The sequence below is a fragment of the Humulus lupulus genome, chromosome 8 (assembly GCF_963169125.1).
Source record: "Humulus lupulus chromosome 8, drHumLupu1.1, whole genome shotgun sequence".
Taxonomy (NCBI): Eukaryota; Viridiplantae; Streptophyta; class Magnoliopsida; order Rosales; family Cannabaceae; genus Humulus; species Humulus lupulus.
In genome coordinates, this window is record NC_084800.1 from 53,113,506 (window position 1) to 53,133,395 (window position 19,890).

The following is a 19,890-nucleotide window of genomic DNA, read 5'->3' on the forward strand; positions in this document are numbered from 1 at the left end:
AACATAAGCTCTACGGGAACATCAGTTTTCTTACCTGTGTCCCAAGCTTTCCAAGCACCGATGTCCCGAGCACAGTCCCCTAGTCCAAGCCTCGCTGAAACCCTAGTCACAACGCACCAACAATATCCATCCATTAAATAACTTTGGGTCATAATTCTAGTCTCCAGGACCTTGAATTCTATCAATCCGGGTGATAAAATCCATCCCGAGCCTTAACTTTTGGATTCCCAAGCCTAAATCCTCTTTAAAGCCCAAAAATGCACTAAGCATCGCAGTCCGCCCCCAACCAGAGACCTCCAACCATAGAATAAGGCAGGCGCATCGTGGCCCAAGCTAGGGCATGCCGCGGCACGCCCCTCTTCCTGGCCTCCAATCTGTTCTAGAGGGCCGCGGCTCAACAAGAATAATGCCGCAACCCGACCCTTCGAACCCAGAAAAATCCACCATTTTTACCACAAATACCCATCCAATTTACCCCAAAATCAACCTAACAATCCCACTCAACCATCACAACATTTCCAGAGTAATCCTAGTAGCAAAACCTAACAGAAACTATCCTCAAAACTCACCCGTATAATCAAGAGCAATTCTCAGCTTACAATTCAATACAATTCTCTAAGTTAAGAGCTTACCTTGAGCTGAGTTGAACCCCTGGATTAGTTCCCTAAGCTCCAAGCTTCTAGCTCCCAAAATCGCAGCTCAAAATCCTTAATCTTTGGTTAGTTTCCACCAAAATGCTCCAAGTTTCCAAAGGGAGAAAACACCAAGAGAAAGAGGAAGAAAGTGGGTCGGTTTCTAATTTTCTAAAAGCTTCTTTGGTTTTGTTTTATTTAACTTAAGTTTCTAACGTAATCTCAAAGGCTCGGGGTGCCAAAAACGTTCCCGAGGACAAAATGGTAAATTTCCCCAATATTCCTTCCTAAACATTCTAATCTCAAATATATCTCAAAATATTTATTTCCATAACTCGATAGCCCCATAAAATTCCTAATGCCCAAAATACCCCTCGACTCGCCCCGAGTCAGGTATTCGACCCCTTTGTGACTTTCTAGCTCACCGCTCCCTAGAACTGTCTCGGATTGTGCAACACAGATATATCACAAGTATATCGCAATTATTACAATTATCACATTTATGCCCTCAACAGGCTAAAATTACAAACATGCCCCTAATAACCAAACGATGCCCACATGCATATTTAATTTACCTAAACATGCATCTTTAATCACATACTCATACAAATACACATATTATAATAATAAATCACTTATTGCCCTCTAGGCACGCTAATTAAGGCCCTAAGCCTTATTAGCAAATTTGGGACGCTACAGGTGGCCTGGGATGAAGAGGGATATGGTAGAGTATGTGGCTAAGTGCTTGACATGTCAACAGGTCAAGGCTGAGCATCAGATACCAACAGAGCTATTACAGCCTATGGACATCCAATAGTGGAAATGGAAGGACATCACGATGGACTTCATGGTGGCGTTACCCAGGACTGTGGGTCAACATGATTCAGTGTGGGTTATTATGGATTGATACACCAAGTCAGCTCACTTCTTACCAGTGAGGACTACTTATACAGTTGACCAGTACACAGATCTCTATGTGAGAGAGATTGTGCGCCTTCATAAGGCACCAAGGTCGATCATGTCAGATAGGGATCCCACCTTCACTTCCAAGTTCTGGGGAAGTTTACAGAAGGCCATGGGTACACAATTGAAGTTCAGTACTACTTATCATCCTTAGACAGATGGACAATCTGAGAGGACGATCCAGATATTAGAAGACATGTTGCGAGTAGGGGTGTTCATAAAACCGCCCACACCGCACAAACCGCCTATATCGCACCACACTGCACCGCAATTTGCGGTTTAGAACCCTTTGCGGTGCGATTGGGGTTTGTATTTTTGCCAAACCGCGCGGTGCGGTGTAGTTTGCGATTTTAAATTTTATAAATGCGGTTCAAACCACACCACACCGCATCATTATATATATTAACTTTTTATATTATTTTTTTCAATTTTACTACATTTAAAGTTAATGCATAAATATTTATATAGTATAATATAATATACACAATATCTAGAAAAAAAATAATGTTTAATAGAATGCTAACACATATTCTACTTAAATCTAAAGATATTCCTCCTTAATTAAAATAATATTTACTTTTATATTACATTTTTTCTTTGTTATTAGTTTGTTATATTTTTATTGTTTTGCTTAAAGTTTATTATTTACTTATTTTGTTAAACACTCTATGGTTATGAGATTTATTATGAATCTTTCTTAATTATAATATTTAATTATTAAATTATTTTGCGATAGGTATAAACTGTCCACATCCCACCGCATGTTTGCGGTGTGGTTTATGCAGTTTGAGGTCTATGTGGTGCGGGTTGCGGTTTGGAAAATTGTTCAAACCGCATATACGGTGCGGTCCAAAAAATTAGAGAAAAACCGCACCACCCGCACCACGAACACCCCTAGTTGCGAGCATGTGTGCTGGACTTTGGTGGGTCTTAAGTAAGTATCTACCTTTGATAGAGTTTTCCTACAACAAAAACTATCAGTCGACCATTGGGGTGGCTCCTTATGAGATGTTGTATGGTAGGAAATGCAGATCTCTCATTCATTGGGATGAGACAGGAGAAATGAGATACTTAGGTCCTGAGGCAGTTTAGAGGACCAATGAGGCCATCGAGAAGATTAGAGCTCAGGTGCTCGCTTCTCAAAGCAGACATAAGAGTTATGCAGATCCCAAACGCAGGAACGTGGAGTTCCAAGTGGGAGACTATGTCTTCCTTAGAGTCTCACCATGGAAAGGGGTGAGAAGATTTGGGAAGAAAGGCAAGTTGAGCCCTAGATTTGTACGACCATTTGAGATCCTGGAAATGATTGGTCAGGTGGACTATATGTTGGCCTTAGCACAGGCATTGTCGGTCGTGCATAACATATTTCATATTTAAGCTCTTCGGAGATATGTATCAGATGTAACTCATGTGTTGAGTTACGAAGATCTAGAGCTTGAGGCAGATCTCTCATTTGAGGAACAGCCAGTCCAGATACTAGACAGAAATGACAAGGTCCTGAGGAATAATAATATACCTTTGGTTAAGGTATTATGGAGGAACAACAAGGTCGAGGAAGCGACCTGGGAGCTGGAGTCAGATATGCAGAGTCAGTATCTCGAGCTGTTCAGGTAAATTTCGAGAACGAAATTTCTATAAGGAGGGGATAGTTGTAATGTCCCAAATTTCCTAACATGGCTAAATGCCTGGATTAGGGGGCCGGGAGGGCCATAGTTGATTTAATATGCGATTATGTGATTATGTGAGTTATATTATTATATGATGATACTTGCTAACATGTGGGCCCACTTCTTATTAGAAGGGCATTTTCATAATTTTGGCCCGTTAAGGGCATAATTGTATATTTATGTGCATGTATGTGATATATGGGTGAGACCACATTATTATATGGATATGTTTGAACTATTCAGCATAAGACGATCCTAGGAAGAAAGTTAGTGGTTTGGTCGTAATGGGGTCAAATACCAGGCTCGAGGCTAGCCTAGGGGTAATTTGGTAACTTAGTACATTACTAGGATTGGGTAATGAGGGAAATTATTTAGTAATTTTTTGAGGATATTGGAATTAACGAGAATTGTGAGACGTTAATTATGATTAACGGGGTAAGTGGCAAATGATGAAACTGCCCTTGAAGGGTTTTGGGAGAGTGTTATGGCCCTGGGGGCAAATTTGTCTTTTGGACCAATATAGTGACTTAGTCACTAAAACCCTCTGGTGAAGGAAACCACACAGCAGCACAAAAATAGAGTGTTACCTCTCTTTCTTTCTTGGCTATCTCTCCATCTCTCTATCTCTTGGAAGTTTCGAGGAAAGGCTAGGCAATTGAAGGTTCAAGCTAGGAATTCAGTAGGAGGAAGTTATCCATCACTGAGGTAAGCTTTAACCCCACTTTGTTTCATGGTTTTTCTGAGTTTTTCTGGTGGTGTTCTTGGGCTGTTCATGAGCTTCAAAACTCAAGTATTGATTTTGAGTATTAATGGTGTTTTTATTATGTTTGAACTTGGGTTTTGATGAGGTTGAGGTATTGATGAAGTTTTGAGGTTAAATTAAAAGTTTGGATGGTGTTTAGGTCGGTTTTGAAGTTTGAAATTCAGGGGAAAGAACCAGAAAATTCTGGTCTGCAGAACTGGTGCCCCAGCGCTAGGCAGGGGAGAGCATGGGTGCTCTCTGACTTGGGGTAGCGCCCCAGCGCTACCCATGGGCAGCCCAGCGCTATGCCTGTTTCAGCAAGACCCATTTTTAGGGCTTGGGAGGACTTTGGGGGCTTGGGATATGGTTCCACCACCCTGGTTGGTGGATTGGAAGTCCCGAGAGCACGAGAATGGTCTCGGAGTTTGTTTTAAGAATTGAATCTTATTAGATTATTGTATTTGGTTATGATTAGGTTACCGCTAAGGGCATAAGGTGAGGATCGTTCTCAAGGGTCGTTCTTAACTTATTTTACGCTCGAGCATGAGGTAAGAAAACTGCACCCAGTATGTGACATACATGATTATTGATGAGGCATGTTGAGTGCTCTATATTTGGATATTGGGTGCATTGTAAATGCCTGGCAGGGTTGCTTATTAGTGAATGGCACTAACTTATTAGTCAGAAATGAGAATGGTGTTTAGTACTGGTCGTGAAGTTGACTTATCAGTCATGATCGATAATAGTACTGAGCGCTGGTCGTATGGAATTGACTTATGAGTCAAGAACGACATTAGCGTATTGAACGCATGCCGAAATGATTAGATCTAATCAACATGAGCATCAAATGCTTGACTGACCTATTGGTCGAAGAAAACTAAAGCGCTTGGCTAGTCTAAGGCTAGTTACTTAGAGCCAGGGCTAAAAGGCTCAGGCGACTGAAACGTCTCATGGCTTAAGGTGCGGGACCCCAGAGAGACTTATTAGTCATCTACCTCGGAGAGACTTATTAGGTGCGGGACCCCAAAGAGACTTATTAGTCATCTACCTCAGAGAGACTTATTAGTCATCTACCCTAGAGAGACTTATTAGTCATCTACCCCAAAAAGACTTATTAGTCACCATCTGATTAGGGCTGGAAGCCCAGAACAATTTATTTATATTGTATACATGTAGTAATAAGTTTTCTTCCTGAGCCTCGGCTCACGGGTGCTATGTGGTGCAGGTAAAGGGAAAGAAAAGCTCACCCAACCTTGAGTGAAGAGCTTAGGTGGCGACGTGTACATATGCGGCCGCTTGACCACCATGACCAAGGAGTTTCTTAGGGGAACTAGGGTTTAATCCTATTTTTGCCACTTAGGTCGGTGGATTGTAACTTTTGAACTGTAATGACCATTTTGGATTGTAAATAGCTTTGTAAGCACTTTTATGGGATCCCATGTATAGTTTAATGTTTTAAATAAAATATATTCATTCATTTTAACCGAAATTTTCCACCCTGGCCTATTAATGACATTTAGATGCACGTTTATAACATAATAACTCGTTTAGCGAGAAAAGCACTATTTAAAGTACACAGTGTGACGGTCTTGGGTTATCCAGGGCGTTACATAAATTTACACTAAATATTATTTTTAGCAAAAAAAAAAAACATTTATACTATTACACAAAAGTTTTTTTTATTTATACAATTTTAGTTTTTTTTAATGTCATTTTTTCGGTGTTATCTACGACAACATTATAACTCCTACCAATGCTCAACCAATGAGCTTCGAATGATGAGAAAAGTACTTGTCGGACTTCATTGATGACTGTTCAGACCAGTGGACGATGTGGAGCTCCATTAATGACTCATCGGGACCACTGGTGAATCGTCAAGCTTCGTCGACAACTTTTATACTAACTTGGTGACGGTCAGACTCAAGCATCTTGAGGGGATTAGGTTTTGTGGGAATGAGAATGTCAAATGCTACCTATGTTTGACAATTTTATTTTTAATGACTTGTCGGTTTGTGTTTCCAGATGGGTCCCACTTTTTAGCTTGATTTGATGGTAATCCTGAACCTTTGAAACATTTGAGCTCCACATTCCCTTAATTTAAACACCCCATAACTTTATTCTCACTAAATCTAACTGTTATACCTAGATTTCGAGCCATGTTAAATGTGACCTCGAAAGCTGGATTCGCAGCGAATGAACTCGTAAAGTCTGAAGTATGTTTCAAGACTAGACATCGAGCCTGCAAAGCTGAGACGACTTCGAATATGGTGGCCTCGAAATCCACACGATCTCGAAGGGTAGCACCCGAGATGCATCTATCCTCAGGGATGACCTCGGATCAGGGGTTCCGAGCCTGACGCGAGTACGATCTCGAAAGCCATGTGACCTCGAGAGATGTCATTAGCTCGAAAGTTGATGTAAGACCTGGGAGAATAAGGCCTTGGAGATATATGATAATAACCTTGAACATCTTCATGTGTTGTCCATAAGAGACGTGGTCTACATTTGTTAATGTAAATCCCCTGAAATCATGGGATATTATTTGATTAGTTATACACTCCCTGGTCTTCAGGGAACGTTTCCTTTTATATCGGATTACAGGCATTTAAAGCCATTTGATTTATTTGCAAAAAAAGAGTAACTACCCAAAATATGTGGGATAGTATTCTGCATATTTCTCTATAAATAGAGAAGTCATGCACCATTGTAAAGGACCGAATTTCTGAATCTTGAGAGAAAACTCTGAAGAATTCATCCTTGAAGAATTTTCAGAGATCATCTTGAGCTTAATAAAAAAGACTCGTGGACTAGGCATATTTAACTGCTGAACCACGTAAAAATCGTGTTTTGTATTATCATATTTATATTGCCCATCACTGTTCATTGTTTATGTGCTCTTCTTTCACTGTTGACGAAAAACGGCGTCAACACTAACCTCCTTACCAAACACCCCCTAAGTAAAGTTAATTTCGCTTCATCCTTATCTTAAAAAGATATGAGGAGTAGCTCGAGAGCTTCACAATTGAATCACCAATCCTAATTGTCTTTCAAACACATCTCAACAACTAAGCATTTTTTGTTAGAGGGAAAAGTGTGAGGAAATAAAATTTCGGAGAGAAGATCAAACGAAAGTTGGTTTAATAAGATAGAAAATGGGAAGGGAAAGAAAAGTAAGGAGAAAAAAAAATAGTAGGACCTACAATGAATATTTTCCCTCCAATTTTTTTTTTTATATAAATATCATTACACTACTACAAAAACAGTATTTTAGGATACTTTTTTAGGGCACTCACCTAGATGCGAGCCCTAAAAATAGCTTATGGACTTTTTAGGACACTCATTGAGAGTCCTTAAAGAATTTCTTCTAGAACACGCGGTGCGAGCCCTAAAAACTTATGTGTATCCTAAAAATTTGATTTTTTTTAACAAAAGTTCCTGGACTTTTTAGGACACTCATTGAGAGTCCTTAAAAACATATTTTAGGACTTGCAATGAATGTCCTAAAAACATATGTGAGTCCTAAAAAACCTGAATAGAAAATTTAAGTGTAATATGAGTGGTGACTTTTAATGGCTCACTTTGGGTGTTCTAAAAGAGTATTAAGGGCTCCCAAAGTGTGTCCTAAAAACTTTTAAGTAAAAAATGACCAAAATTTCTATCATTTTTCAAATTGGGCTATATTAGGGCATCATTTCTCATCAGTACACACAAAGGAAGAAGAAAAAAATGAGTCGCCTCTCCCTCTAGAACTCTCTCCCGCTTGCGTCAGTACGAGGCCCCGACCGCCGCCTTGCCGTCGTACCCCATTGACACACGCCACCTCATTGGACGCAGAAGGTTGCCGACCTTCGACCCCCGTGAGCCCAGCCCCTTACGCACTGCTCTCCACCGCCTAGAGTTGTTTGAAGTCGCGATGGTGCTATGTTTCCCAAACACTTTCGAGTGTTTTCCGACCGCCTCGAGCCACCTCGACCCAAATGACCACCACTAGTGCATTCCTTGTGCTTTGGGCTTCAAAACCCACTAAAGGATTGAACTCAACGTCCATCGGAATTGGAAGTCGACATTCGTCGGAATCCATGAAGGTCTGAGAAATCATAGTTCAAATCCAGCCATTCTAGGCCTTTCCAAGAAGAGCCACCACCACCACGACGCTCCCCAAGACTTGGGCTTCGATGCCCAGCCATCATTTTCCTGAGCCACCACCGTGGGATGGTGGCGCCGCCATTAACGTCGGAGCTCCGGCGGGAGCTTTGGCTATCAATTAATTTTTTTTAAATTAAAAATAAAACTTTTTAGGACTCGTAATGCGAGCCCTAAAAACATTATTTTGCGAGCCCTAAAAAGCCTTAGTTTTTAAGGCTCTCAAATAGAGAACTCACGCCTGGCGAGTCCTAAAAAGCCTTTTTTATAATAATGTTATTAGTAATATAAGTACCATATTTATATTTATTTTATTAATTTTTTCTCAATTTTTTTTTCTATTTTTTTGCTAAAATCAATTATTTTATTCTTTTTCACATTTTTATATATACCACTCAAATATCACATATATATTACTTTTAATTTATTTATATGTAACTTTTTAAGATTATTAAAGATATAAAGAAAAAAATATAGAATGGTATGTGTTGTCTGTATTATTTGCGTACGACAACATGACCAAAATGGAATATGTCCTTTAGTGGCTGTGGCCACTACTCTCTGACTCCCAGGCCGCAGCCACTAAATGTTGGTGGCCGCGGCCACAGCCCAAAATCTGGGCGTGCTTTTTCTTCGTAATCTTTAACTTTAAGCTCGAACCTCGGGTTTAGGGACTTCTAAAACACTTCAAATTTGTATCAAACTTCATTTTCTCGAGTCGTATCATTGCACATTCATTCCTAACCACAAAAATATATCAAATTCATCAATAATACCTTATAAAATATTTTATGGCTTAAAATCAAATACTCGTAAAACAAAGCTAAGAACACCTAAATACACTTGAAATTAACATTATCTAAATGCGAAAGGATAACAAATATAGTATCCAAAATATCCTTATCATTTAGTTTTCCTCGGAATCTAGAACCTAATATGTGGATGTCGTTCCTATCACTATCAGAGAACATGCCTGGCTGGTTATCAATGAGAGTCACCTCCTAAGAACTTAGAGGGGGAGTTGCCCTATAAGTAGTTACATCGATCCAACGAAGCTCCTCGGGTCGTGATCAACTTCTTAAACCCCAAGGACCCTTCTTCACGGAAGGAGAACGTTATTGCCAAGTGTCAACCAGAAAGGCACTCGGGACCACAAACACATGTCTGACACATCTAGTGGTTGCAAAGATCGTGTTGTCATTGTCGTACAAGAAGCAAAGGGTATGTCACAAGACGTCACCTGACATGGGGATACGTACAGCTACCACCCTAACAAGTATCTAAAATCACATTTCCCAATAAAGCAGTGGCCTTAACGTCCTCGTATTAAGTCTGACAAATAACTAATGGGACCCACGAGCCTATTTTATGGGAATTAAATCATCATCTATGTATAATTAATCCCATTATGGGAACATTATTGTAATCAACTCCCATTAATGAGCTTAACCCCCTCAGCCGCCTATAAATAGGGCTAGGGTATCACTTGTAAAATGATTCTAACTTTAGTGCATGCAAAAAGGCTGCCTAAATTTACAGAGAAGTTGAGCTTTGCAGGTTTTTCATCCTCAATATAATTGACTAGTGGACTAAGGCTAATTAATAGCCTAAACCACGTAAAATCCCGTGTTTGATCTTTATTTTATTTGTAGTTGACGAAGTAGGCATAATATTTTTTTGGGATTATTTCATGAAACTTTGGGGTCAATATAAAATTGTATATTTTCACACTTATTATTATTTTTTTAATCCTTATTAATAGTTTTTAAATAATAAAATTATACATTTTGACACCCACTCTTAAAATATACAATAAAGTAAGAGTCATTTTTTTTTTATATTATTATTAAAATAACATAAATTCTGCACAATCACCCTTTGTCGCCTATTCATAAAATTCTCATACACATTGACAACTACTAATCTTATTTTCACAATAAGTTTGACATATTGATTTATTTATACTAATTATGATAAAAATATAAGAATAAAAATGTAATTTTTCAATAATGAGTAATATAAATATAGAAAAAAATAAAATATAAGGGTAAAAATATAAGAATAAATTTATTTCCTTTCTATTTAACTCAAATACCAAACAAAAGAAAAAACATAATTTTCTTTCCCCTCTTTTTATTGAACAAGTAAGAAAGCAAAAACCTATCTCTTCTTTCCTTCACGTTTTTTATCCCAGTTCTCGTAATCATTATTATTACGGGACGAGTATGTCATCAAAGATCATTACCTTCCGAGAACCTAGTCGAAAAATGATTCTCTAAAATCCTCTCGAGCCGCGGCCAACTCGTCAAAGTGTTAGAAAACCTCATCCAAAGGAAGAGGATGATTGCCAGGTGTCAGCCAGAGAGGCGCTCTAGACCACAAACAGATGTCTGACATCCAGTGGCCATAGAGATCGTGTTGTCGATTCCGTACAAGCCGCAAAATGGATATCTCACGATATCGTCTGACATGGGAGAACATGCAGCTACCACCCTTACAGTGCCAAGAGAACTTTTCCAATAAAGTAATGGGATGAACATCCTTGTATCGGGCCCACCTAAGATCTATTGGGGTCCACCAGCTTATTAAATATAAAAAATATGCATTTATGTAATAACTAACTTCATTATGAGAAGAATAATTGTAATCAGCTCCAATTAAAGAGCTTAATTCCTCTAGCTGTCTATAAATAGGATTAGGGCATTACTTGTAAAAGGATCCCAACTTTCAGAGTAAGTAAAAACGCTACTTGAATTCTAAGAGAGCTTGAACTTTGCAAGTTCTTCATTTTCAATACAAATATTCGTGGACTAGAGTTAATTAATAGATCGAACCACGTAAAACCTGATGTTAATCTTCTCATTTTTTAAGCTTTTTTATTATCTTGGTAGTTGACGAAAAAATAAGTTAACATATATAATTTAGTATTAAGTCCCATATATTTTATTTTAAATTAAAAAAATATGAAACTTGATAATAAATTGCATCAATAATAATATAACATGTAAGGTGGTATTAGACAATATTAGGACTTTAGCAATATTCATTTTAATCTTATAGCAGAATATGTTGAATATATTTTTATTATATTTTACAAAAGAATTTATCTCATAAATAATTTAGTCAACCGAATAATTTAAACAGGTACAAAATCAAACTAGAACCAAAATAATATTTTACCTACAGTTTATTTATTTTAAGTAGAAAATCACCTCACATGATGAGTTTCTTTTGGCCGCACTTTCTCTTTTATTCGCTTATCTTACCTAATTCAACTTTAGGTGAAGTTTGAAACTTTACTGATCTAATATTTATATATTGTTCAATTCACTTAACAAAATTGTAAGGATAAAATTATAGTATATTTTCATGAGTAAACTGTTAGATAATTAAGGCTTAGCTTTAAACTAGTCTATTAACTTGAATGATTTAGGACATAATTGATGTCATTATTATTTAGTCTTTGAATTTCTCCAATTCAGTCCATTTATATTCGAATTTTGATTTAGTTAAATTGGATTTAACAAAGAAAGTTCCCATTTAATTTTATATTTTTAGGATAAGGTAAGGTATGTAATTAAAAAGAATAAAAAGACATAAAACTTGAAGAGAAAATTTAAGATGTAACGTGAAAAAAGCTGGGGATTTTTTAGTGATACCTTACCCAAAAAATAAGCCTAAAAACAAAGCAAAAGCATAGGGGATCACGAAATATAGCCAAAGCCACTCTTCTTTCTTTGGTACTTATTCTCCAAATTTGAGATCTGCTAAGCTTGTATTCGAAGCTGATCGGACGAAATAGCACCACCAAATCGTCACGACCTTGCAAAGCCCGTCCACTCCAACTGTGAGTTTTTCTAACTAAATATTTCTCTAAGTCATTGGGTGGTCTTAACTTTCATAGATCTGTCAACTTCTTCTTATATCGTATTGATTAGATGTTGATTATTTATAAGTGTTTTACTGTTCTGAGTCGTTATACGATTTATGGGTTTTGTTGATTTTGTTTCGAATATGACGATACTTCAGATATGTACGTGTGAGTGAGTTTTGATAGATCATGTTACTGGGGGTTGGATTTGAATTGTTTAATTTGAGTGCCTGATCTCGTTCCTGGCTTTTTAATTAAAGATGCTTTTCATTTCACTGATAGAAAATTAAAATAAACTCGGTGCTTACAAATTTTTGCTAAAATGGGTGATAGCAATTCTCCTCCTGAGTCTCCTAAAGAAACCCCAGAACATGTCTCTGATTCAAACCAAGTTGCTAAAGATGATAGTGAATTGGAAAATATCGTTAGAAAGTTCCAAGACACAATGTCTGTTAGCAAGAGACACAAGTTTTGGGAAACCCAACCTGTTGGGCAATTCAAGGATAAGGAGGATACTAGTTTGCCTGAGGGTCCTATTGAGCCTCCAACACCATTACCTGAGGTCAAACAAGAGCCTTACAATCTGCCTAGTCAATATGAATGGACTACATGTGACATGGACTCCGAAGAGACTTGCAATGAGGTGTATGTTCTTTTGAAGAATAATTACGTTGAGGATGATGAGAACATGTTTAGATTCAACTATTCGAAGGAGTTCGTTAGGTGGGCTTTGCGCCCTCCGGGTTTCTACAGGAGCTGGCACATTGGTGTACGTGCGAAGGCTTCAAAGAAGCTTGTTGCTTTTATTACTGGAGTTCCTGCTAGGATCCGGGTTCGGGATGAGGTTGTAAAAATGGCTGAGATTAACTTCTTGTGTGTTCATAAGAAGCTCAGGTCGAAGAGACTTGCCCCTGTCATGATCAAGGAGGTTACACGGAGGGTTCACTTGGAGAATATATGGCAGGCAGCATACACTGCTGGAGTGGTTCTTCCAACTCCCATAACAACTTGCCAGTACTGGCATAGGTCTCTCAATCCAAAGAAGCTTATTGATGTTGGGTTCTCAAGGCTTGGTGCGAGGATGACCATGAGCCGAACTGTAAAGCTATACAAGTTACCAGATTCTTCAGCTACTCCTGGATTCAGAAAGATGGAACTTCGCGATGTTCCTGCAGTAACCCGGTTGCTTAGAAACTACTTGAGGCAGTTTGTTGTCGCACCGGATTTTGATGAAGATGATGTTGAGCACTGGCTTCTTCCAACTGAGGGTGTAGTGGATAGTTTCCTGGTCGAGAGCCCAGAGACACATGAGATCACTGACTTCTGCAGCTTCTACACTCTTCCTTCATCTATCCTTGGCAATCAAACTTACTCAACTTTGAAAGCTGCTTACTCGTATTATAATGTGGCTACTAAAACTCCATTGCTTCAGTTGATGAATGATGCTCTTATTGTAGCAAAACAGAAGGATTTTGATGTTTTCAATGCTTTAGATGTCATGGAGAATGACTCGTTCTTGAAGGAGCTAAAATTCGGACCAGGTGATGGGCAACTTCACTATTATCTTTATAACTATAGGGTGAAGCAAGAGCTGAAGCCGTCAGAGCTTGGTCTTGTTCTCTTGTAGTTTGGCATTAGTTTTGGGTGGTTTCAGCTTTGCATTTGAACTAAAACAAACTGTTTGTCTGTTTTAGTGGCGTTGGTATTCTTGTCTTGTTTTCTTTGCAACAACAAAGGATGAGATTCTTCTTTTAAATTGGTTTTCTTCTATGCATGGTGAGAGAGCGAATGTGTTGAGATGGCTTTTATTAGAGGCAACAAGACCTTGTTTGTTGACCACGCTAATGGAACCATGATGTTTATCTGGGATCAGAAAACTGATCGAACTGATATATTGGCTGAAATTATGCATAATTTTCCTTTTCACTCGCAGCATGCTAATAATTAATTCATTCTCCTATATCATATATACCTTACCTTTCCACAATATTTACTACTTTCCTTCTTTGAAACCGTCTTTGAGGTAGGGTGAATGCTACACTCACTTGTAACGAACAGCAGTAATTTTCGCATACAAAAGTTCCAATCCACTGATGAATGTGAAGGCACATCCTGAGACATGCTAAAATGCTCAGCTAAGGGCCGTAGAAGTGCACTTTTAAAGCACATTAATCATAAAATAGTTTTTTTAATAATATAAAGAATATATCTTGAAAGAGGACTCAACACATTTTATATTTACAAAATACATTGTAATTTTAATTCATTTATCTTTATTCTCAATTTTCCTCATTACTTTATATTTGAAATGAATAAAAAAAATTTAAAACATTATATAGTGATGTGTAATTATTTTTAGCCACTAGTATTTTTAAGCAGGGCCACATCATTTTAAATTATGTAAAAAAAATTGGCCAATTATATAGTTAAAATTAATTATAAATTATTGTGTGTAATATTTGTGTAAAAATTTTGTGTAAGACTAGTATTACTCAATATTAATATGTTAGGAAGAAAAAGTAAAAAAAAAAATAGTTATGTATTCTTAAAAATAGGATGGAGTCGTTGAAATTGTTATAATCATTTTTGAAATTTCAAGAGAGAGGAGTATATATTAATTTATGAGTTTATACATTTTTGGACCCTGTGTTTTGTCCTATTATCTGTTTGGATCTTGTGTTTTGACAAATTATTTTTTGGATCCTATGTTTTGTAAAATGGTTAAAATAGAACCCTAAACTCAATTTTGAAGAAGAAAAAATTGAATATAACATCACAGTTTTTAAGCATTTTATTTTTGTTCTAGATTGTTAGTTTGGTAAATTATTTGTAATTTTGGTTGCGAACATTTATGAATGTGATTTTAGTTGAGAACATTTATGAAGGACATTAAACAAGATATACAACCCATGATTATTTGACATGTAATATTTTCCTTTTGAAGAAAAGTTTATTTGGAATGCATTTTATTTTCCTTTTTGTAGAGAAGAGATTGAGTTTTCTAAGGAAATATCCTCATAAAATTCCAAAGCAAACGCCATGGTCGACAATCAAATCAAATATATAAAATGGCAGACAAATATATTCTTGGGATTCCTTACTCCATCAGAAAAGAATAAATATAATCTGACAAAGAGTAAACCAAGAAGCCAGAAGGAAACAAGAGCACTTTTCTTATTTTGAGGGCTTATGCAGTTCTTGTACCCATACTTCAAGATCTATCTTTTTCAAAATTTAGTACCTCTTGAAGGCCAAATTGGGTTCTTCACCTAAATAATGCCATTGTTATATTGAGGAACATTCAAGAATTCAAAAAGATGTAGATGAAAAGAAAATCCATTCGATCGTTCCATTAATAAATATGCTACATTTGTAATTAGCGGAAGTGTCAATATTACAGCATTAAAGCCTTTGATAATTGCTGTACATGATTTTTCTTGGTTGATTAATCTTCCACCAGTGGCCATGCTGACGACAATGCACAAAATATTCTTAGTATAGGTTATAACTAGACTATTAAAAGAAGGAAAAAAATTCAATTTGGTTGCACCTGAAAGAAAAGTAAAAAAACAAGCAAAATTTACAAGTTCTAATCCAAGGGTTCATCTTCAAAAATGGGCAGAGCATGGATTCAGCTCTTATGTTACGCTGCGTACACGCGTTCACCCTGTGAACCTGTAAAGTTAGAAACACTATCTAGTTAAAAATAAGTTCGTTGGAGTGGAAAATCTTGGGGGAAAATAAGCTAGAGTCAAAATTTCTGGTATTACATTTCTCAAAGATCTCTTTTGCTAACTGCAGAAGCGATTCTGCGTCCTCGGCCATCTCGGAAATCCTATCTGCCTCCTTCACTGCTTCAGCTGCCACAAATGATTTATTTTCAGCTTCAGCTACCTTGTAGGCGGCAGCTACTGCTGCTTCGTCTACTACATCAGTAGAGGTCCTATAAACAGTAGTCTGCGTTTGGCGAGGTTGACTTTCTGGTTTCGGTGCAGGCGTCTTTGTTCCCAATGAGGCGTCCGCATGGCTTTTCACCTTGTAGCAATTTTGGACCTGCATTTTTTCAAATTTAACTATGATAACCAAATTGTTATAAACACCACACACGTTATTCAACAACAGACCTGCATAGACCCACTTCCTAAGTCCATTGGTCTTTGGATAGGACTAGATTATTTGATATACATCTTATATTTCTCCAAATTCAAAAGGATACAAGTGACCAATTAGGGCTTAGAAATTGGCAGGCAAACCATGCTTTTCAAGAAAATCATTATAAACGATAATTCCTACAATCCTGATAGTAAGCAATTAGTAAATCAACATCTTAATCTTGCAGCATACAATTTCTATTAGATAATTAAAATCAATGTTAAAAGTAAAGCAGCTTTAGTTTAATTATATGACAGCATGAATGTAAGTTTCAAATTACAATACCAATTGGATCCAGAAAAAAAAAAGGAAAACATAAAACTGAAGCAAATAACCTTTTCGAGTTTGTCTTGTGCAACCAGCCTTCTCAACCTTGTACTTAATAGCCTCCTAAAATTTTGGGGAACCTCGTGTCTTTGCTGCATAAATTATCAGAAAAAATTACTGCACTTTAAATCAAACCTTAAAAATATGGCAATGGAGTTACAATGATGAAACATGATACAGAAGCTAGAAAGTACTACAAGCTACAGATAGTAAGATAAGTCTGGCTATATCAAACTAAAACTTATTTATTGTCACCACTCACCACCCACGTAAGTGAAAGCACTTTATTTTAAGAAAATCATACAAACTCAAGCTAGCTCATATAGCTTAACCTAAAATGCAGAACAGGTTCATTTGTAAACCAACAGCATTTTTTCCAAAAGAACCAATAACTTTTAAGTATAGTCACAGGCACAGCATTAGGAGTTGAACATCTGGTGTGCTAAAAACATTAAATTTAGTTCAAAACTTAAAATTACTGCCAGATAACTGTTCAGCAGTGGAAATTGAATTTCCAATGCTAGTTCTCTTCTATTTATATACTAGTTAAGGAGCCTTTCTGAAGGCCTAGAGTAAAACAGTCAATAAAAGAAAAGCTTTTTCATTGATTATTTTGAATTTAGGTGTTTTTATAACATCCCATACTTGGTAAATTGAAAGTGACTAGCATGTTATTTCCAGAATAATTGTAAAATCACGTGTTTTTTTTTTGTGCATAAAGAATAAAACTCATCATGATTTGTTAATTGATCTTACACGTGTCCTCATCCCTTCGAATCAGCAAAATTATAATATCATGTCTTCATTTCTCTCAATGCAAATCAATCACAGATTAATTGCAATAAAATTTGTAAGTATTACTCAAACATACCTCAATATAGCTTACAATTGCACTAGTGTCTGATCCGTTTGGTTCTTTCAAAGAAGAAAGGGCTTCGAAAATCATTGTATTATACCTGTAATAAAATAACATTATAGAAATAGAAAGTATCAATAACCAGAAAAAAATAAGGAAGCATTATCATTAGGGAGACTGGCTATTTGTATGATGTGAAAGCAGAAAATAGTGGATAACCATTGAAGTCAAATAGAAAGAATTGCCTCTGTTCAATGATTATATATTTATTGTACATGTCCAATAAAATCAATAGCCGTTAGTTATGTTTCAAAAGTTTAGGTGTTAAAGCTTCTTTTTAACTTCTGTAGAGAAGTGCTTGAATCAATGAGAAAACAACACTAAAATATAGCAAAGAGAGAGAGAGATCCAACTGGGAACAAAAACATGATCATAATATAAAACTCCCAGAAGAGAGTTCACGCAAATCCACAGAATGCAAAAGAAAAAGAACTATCCTCTCGCAGAAGTAACTAAGATGTTAATCTAGACACCATCATATAGTCAGATCTATGTTCCCCACCACTATAACTACAAAACTTCAAAATCTGCACACTTAGTTTTCTGTTAATTGACCTTTTCGCTGGGTTCTCTTGGAAATATGACATCATGTATTCTAAGGCAAGGGAAGGGCAACAAAGCTGATATGTTGGATCAAGGATCAGAACAATAATGTACGTTTTACAAATCTACAGCACTATTACTTCCCACCAACTTACAGAAAGTAGTGAGTCTAAACACTTGATGCTAGAGGGCATAATCTTTCTCCAAGCCAAGGATTCAGGTCAATTAGTACCTTTTTTCTAAGATTATTAAACAATAACTAAGGGCCATATCTTAGTTTTACTGAAAACTGCCTTTGGCCTCACACACATTGACTACATTCTCTCTCTTCCTGACAGTTTAGGCAGCCATGCAATCATCATAGTGATGGCTAAATTATCTTGTTCCATTACCATACCACATATATAAATCTTCCCACTCATCATGCCTCACCTTCTCATATTCAGCAAAATTCCAATGAGCAGAAATGCAAACATATGCAGTATACCATACTGCTTCATGAAGTAACCTGCATAATCTTTCTGTTACAAAATGTACTAAAGAGCAGCATATGGATCAGGGTCAAGGACAACTGTCATACATTGAAGAGTTTTTTCCATCTGGCAATGCTTTGGAAGAATCATCCGCGTTTGGAGCTGTTGCGGAATCACGCACTGCTGGAACAGCAACGGCCGTCTGTGGAGTAGACACCTGAGTAGCAGGGGCATCTGAGTTGGCTTTAGCTTTCACGGTTCTCGACTTTTCCCTGGGACCTTGGCCATTGGCACTACAACTCATATTCCGCCATTTATCCTGTACATCCACAAAACAATTTTAGCACCATACCAGAAAATCTACAACTTACCAGGAAATTCACATTATGAATACACAGAAAATGAATCCAATATTATTATTGCAAATTCAAATCATTTTCAACATACTTGTGCACAACCAACATAAGAGCAGAGATTTTGATAAAAGGGAAAAACCAAAATGGAACTCAAACTTCATGAAAAATGCCTCCCAGTTCTTTTGGGTTACGATGGAATTAAATAACCAAGGATTCGACATAAAATAAATTCGGAGAGAACCAAGCCGGGAGTGACTTATGAAGATCGCACAGTATATAAATTCAAAGAACTACCCATAGAAGTTCTTGATGAAGCATAATAAAACAAGAAGGTCAAGCATTTTATGCCCAAATAGAACACAGAGAAAAAAGAAGAAAGAAAAAAAGCGCAAACCTTGAGATCAATATTGGAACGATTGACGAGAAAGGGATTGAACTCGGGATCTCTCTGAATATCCTTCCATTTTCCAGTCCCATGCTTTGCGACGCCTGCTCTTAGAGCTTCTTCTTCCTCCGAAGTCCATTTCTGCTTCGGATTCCCCATTCTCCTTCTCTCACTCTCTCTCCTCTGTTTCTCTCTCTAAAGTCTAGACGAATAAAAGTACCATTCCAGTCGAGCTCTCATCGAGTCCTAGTTTTTATTACGTTACGGTCCCGGCTTCAGGGGAGACAAGGGCTGCTTCTTGCTTTATTAAATTACGGCCCGCGACGACTCGGACTCTAATGCGGAGTCTGAGTCCCAGCCGGGGCTCCGCTTCCATCAAACGACGCCGTCTCGATCCTTTTTCCTAAGCTTTGAAAAAGACGCAGCCTAGCCCCACACATAATCACGTGATAAATTTTTTCAAACAAGTATATTTATTTAAACTATCTTCTATTAAATTAAAATAATTTAGTTACATAGAAGTGTGTAATATTGTGATATACTCTTATTTTAAATTTTAAAATATTTATATGTTTCTCAATAGTAGCAAATTAAATATATTCACATTTTATTTACATGTTTAATTCTACTAAATTAATATCAATTAGATTTAAAATTATGATAAAATTTTATATACACTTTTTTGAGTTTTTCACTGTTGGAAAATATTGAAAACGAAAT

At 36.9% G+C, this 19,890-nt stretch overlaps 2 protein-coding genes across 3 annotated transcripts; one reads left to right on the forward strand and one right to left on the reverse strand.

Annotated features, from left to right (window-relative positions):
• The first annotated feature begins 11,768 nt into the window (after positions 1-11,768).
• LOC133797245 (glycylpeptide N-tetradecanoyltransferase 1) lies at positions 11,769-13,944 on the forward strand. Of its 2 annotated transcripts, none has more exons than XM_062235086.1 (2): positions 11,769-11,994; positions 12,301-13,944. In XM_062235086.1, the coding sequence occupies exon 2, from the start codon at positions 12,341-12,343 to the stop codon at positions 13,643-13,645; it is 1,305 nt and encodes a 434-aa protein (XP_062091070.1). In that variant the 5' UTR covers positions 11,769-11,994; positions 12,301-12,340; the 3' UTR covers positions 13,646-13,944. The 2 variants fall into 2 exon arrangements, with proteins under 2 accessions (XP_062091070.1, XP_062091071.1); XM_062235087.1 differs by having other exon boundaries at positions 11,771-11,994; positions 12,352-13,944.
• A 1,394-nt stretch (positions 13,945-15,338) lies between these two features.
• LOC133797246 (single myb histone 4-like) lies at positions 15,339-19,455 on the reverse strand. Its single transcript, XM_062235088.1, has 6 exons — positions 19,180-19,455; positions 18,537-18,748; positions 17,369-17,453; positions 16,506-16,589; positions 15,789-16,071; positions 15,339-15,693 (listed from the first exon to the last, which is right to left on the reverse strand). The coding sequence occupies exons 1-6, from the start codon at positions 19,327-19,329 to the stop codon at positions 15,662-15,664; spliced, it is 846 nt and encodes a 281-aa protein (XP_062091072.1). The 5' UTR covers positions 19,330-19,455; the 3' UTR covers positions 15,339-15,661.
• Positions 19,456-19,890: the final 435 nt, after the last annotated feature.

Bases quoted from the DNA above. Each gene is read 5' to 3' on its own strand.
- LOC133797246 (XM_062235088.1), bottom strand. From the start codon at position 19,329: ATGGGGAATCCGAAGCAGAAATGGACTTCGGAGGAAGAAGAAGCTCTA. The intron at 17,454-18,536 runs GTATGACAGTTG...ATTTTATTACAG, and splicing joins GATGGAAAAAACTCTTCAAT to GTATAATACAATGATTTTCG. The intron at 16,072-16,505 runs GTTATTTGCTTC...GAAAAAATGCAG, and splicing joins CACAAGACAAACTCGAAAAG to GTCCAAAATTGCTACAAGGT.
- LOC133797245 (XM_062235086.1), top strand. From the start codon at position 12,341: ATGGGTGATAGCAATTCTCCTCCTGAGTCTCCTAAAGAAACCCCAGAA.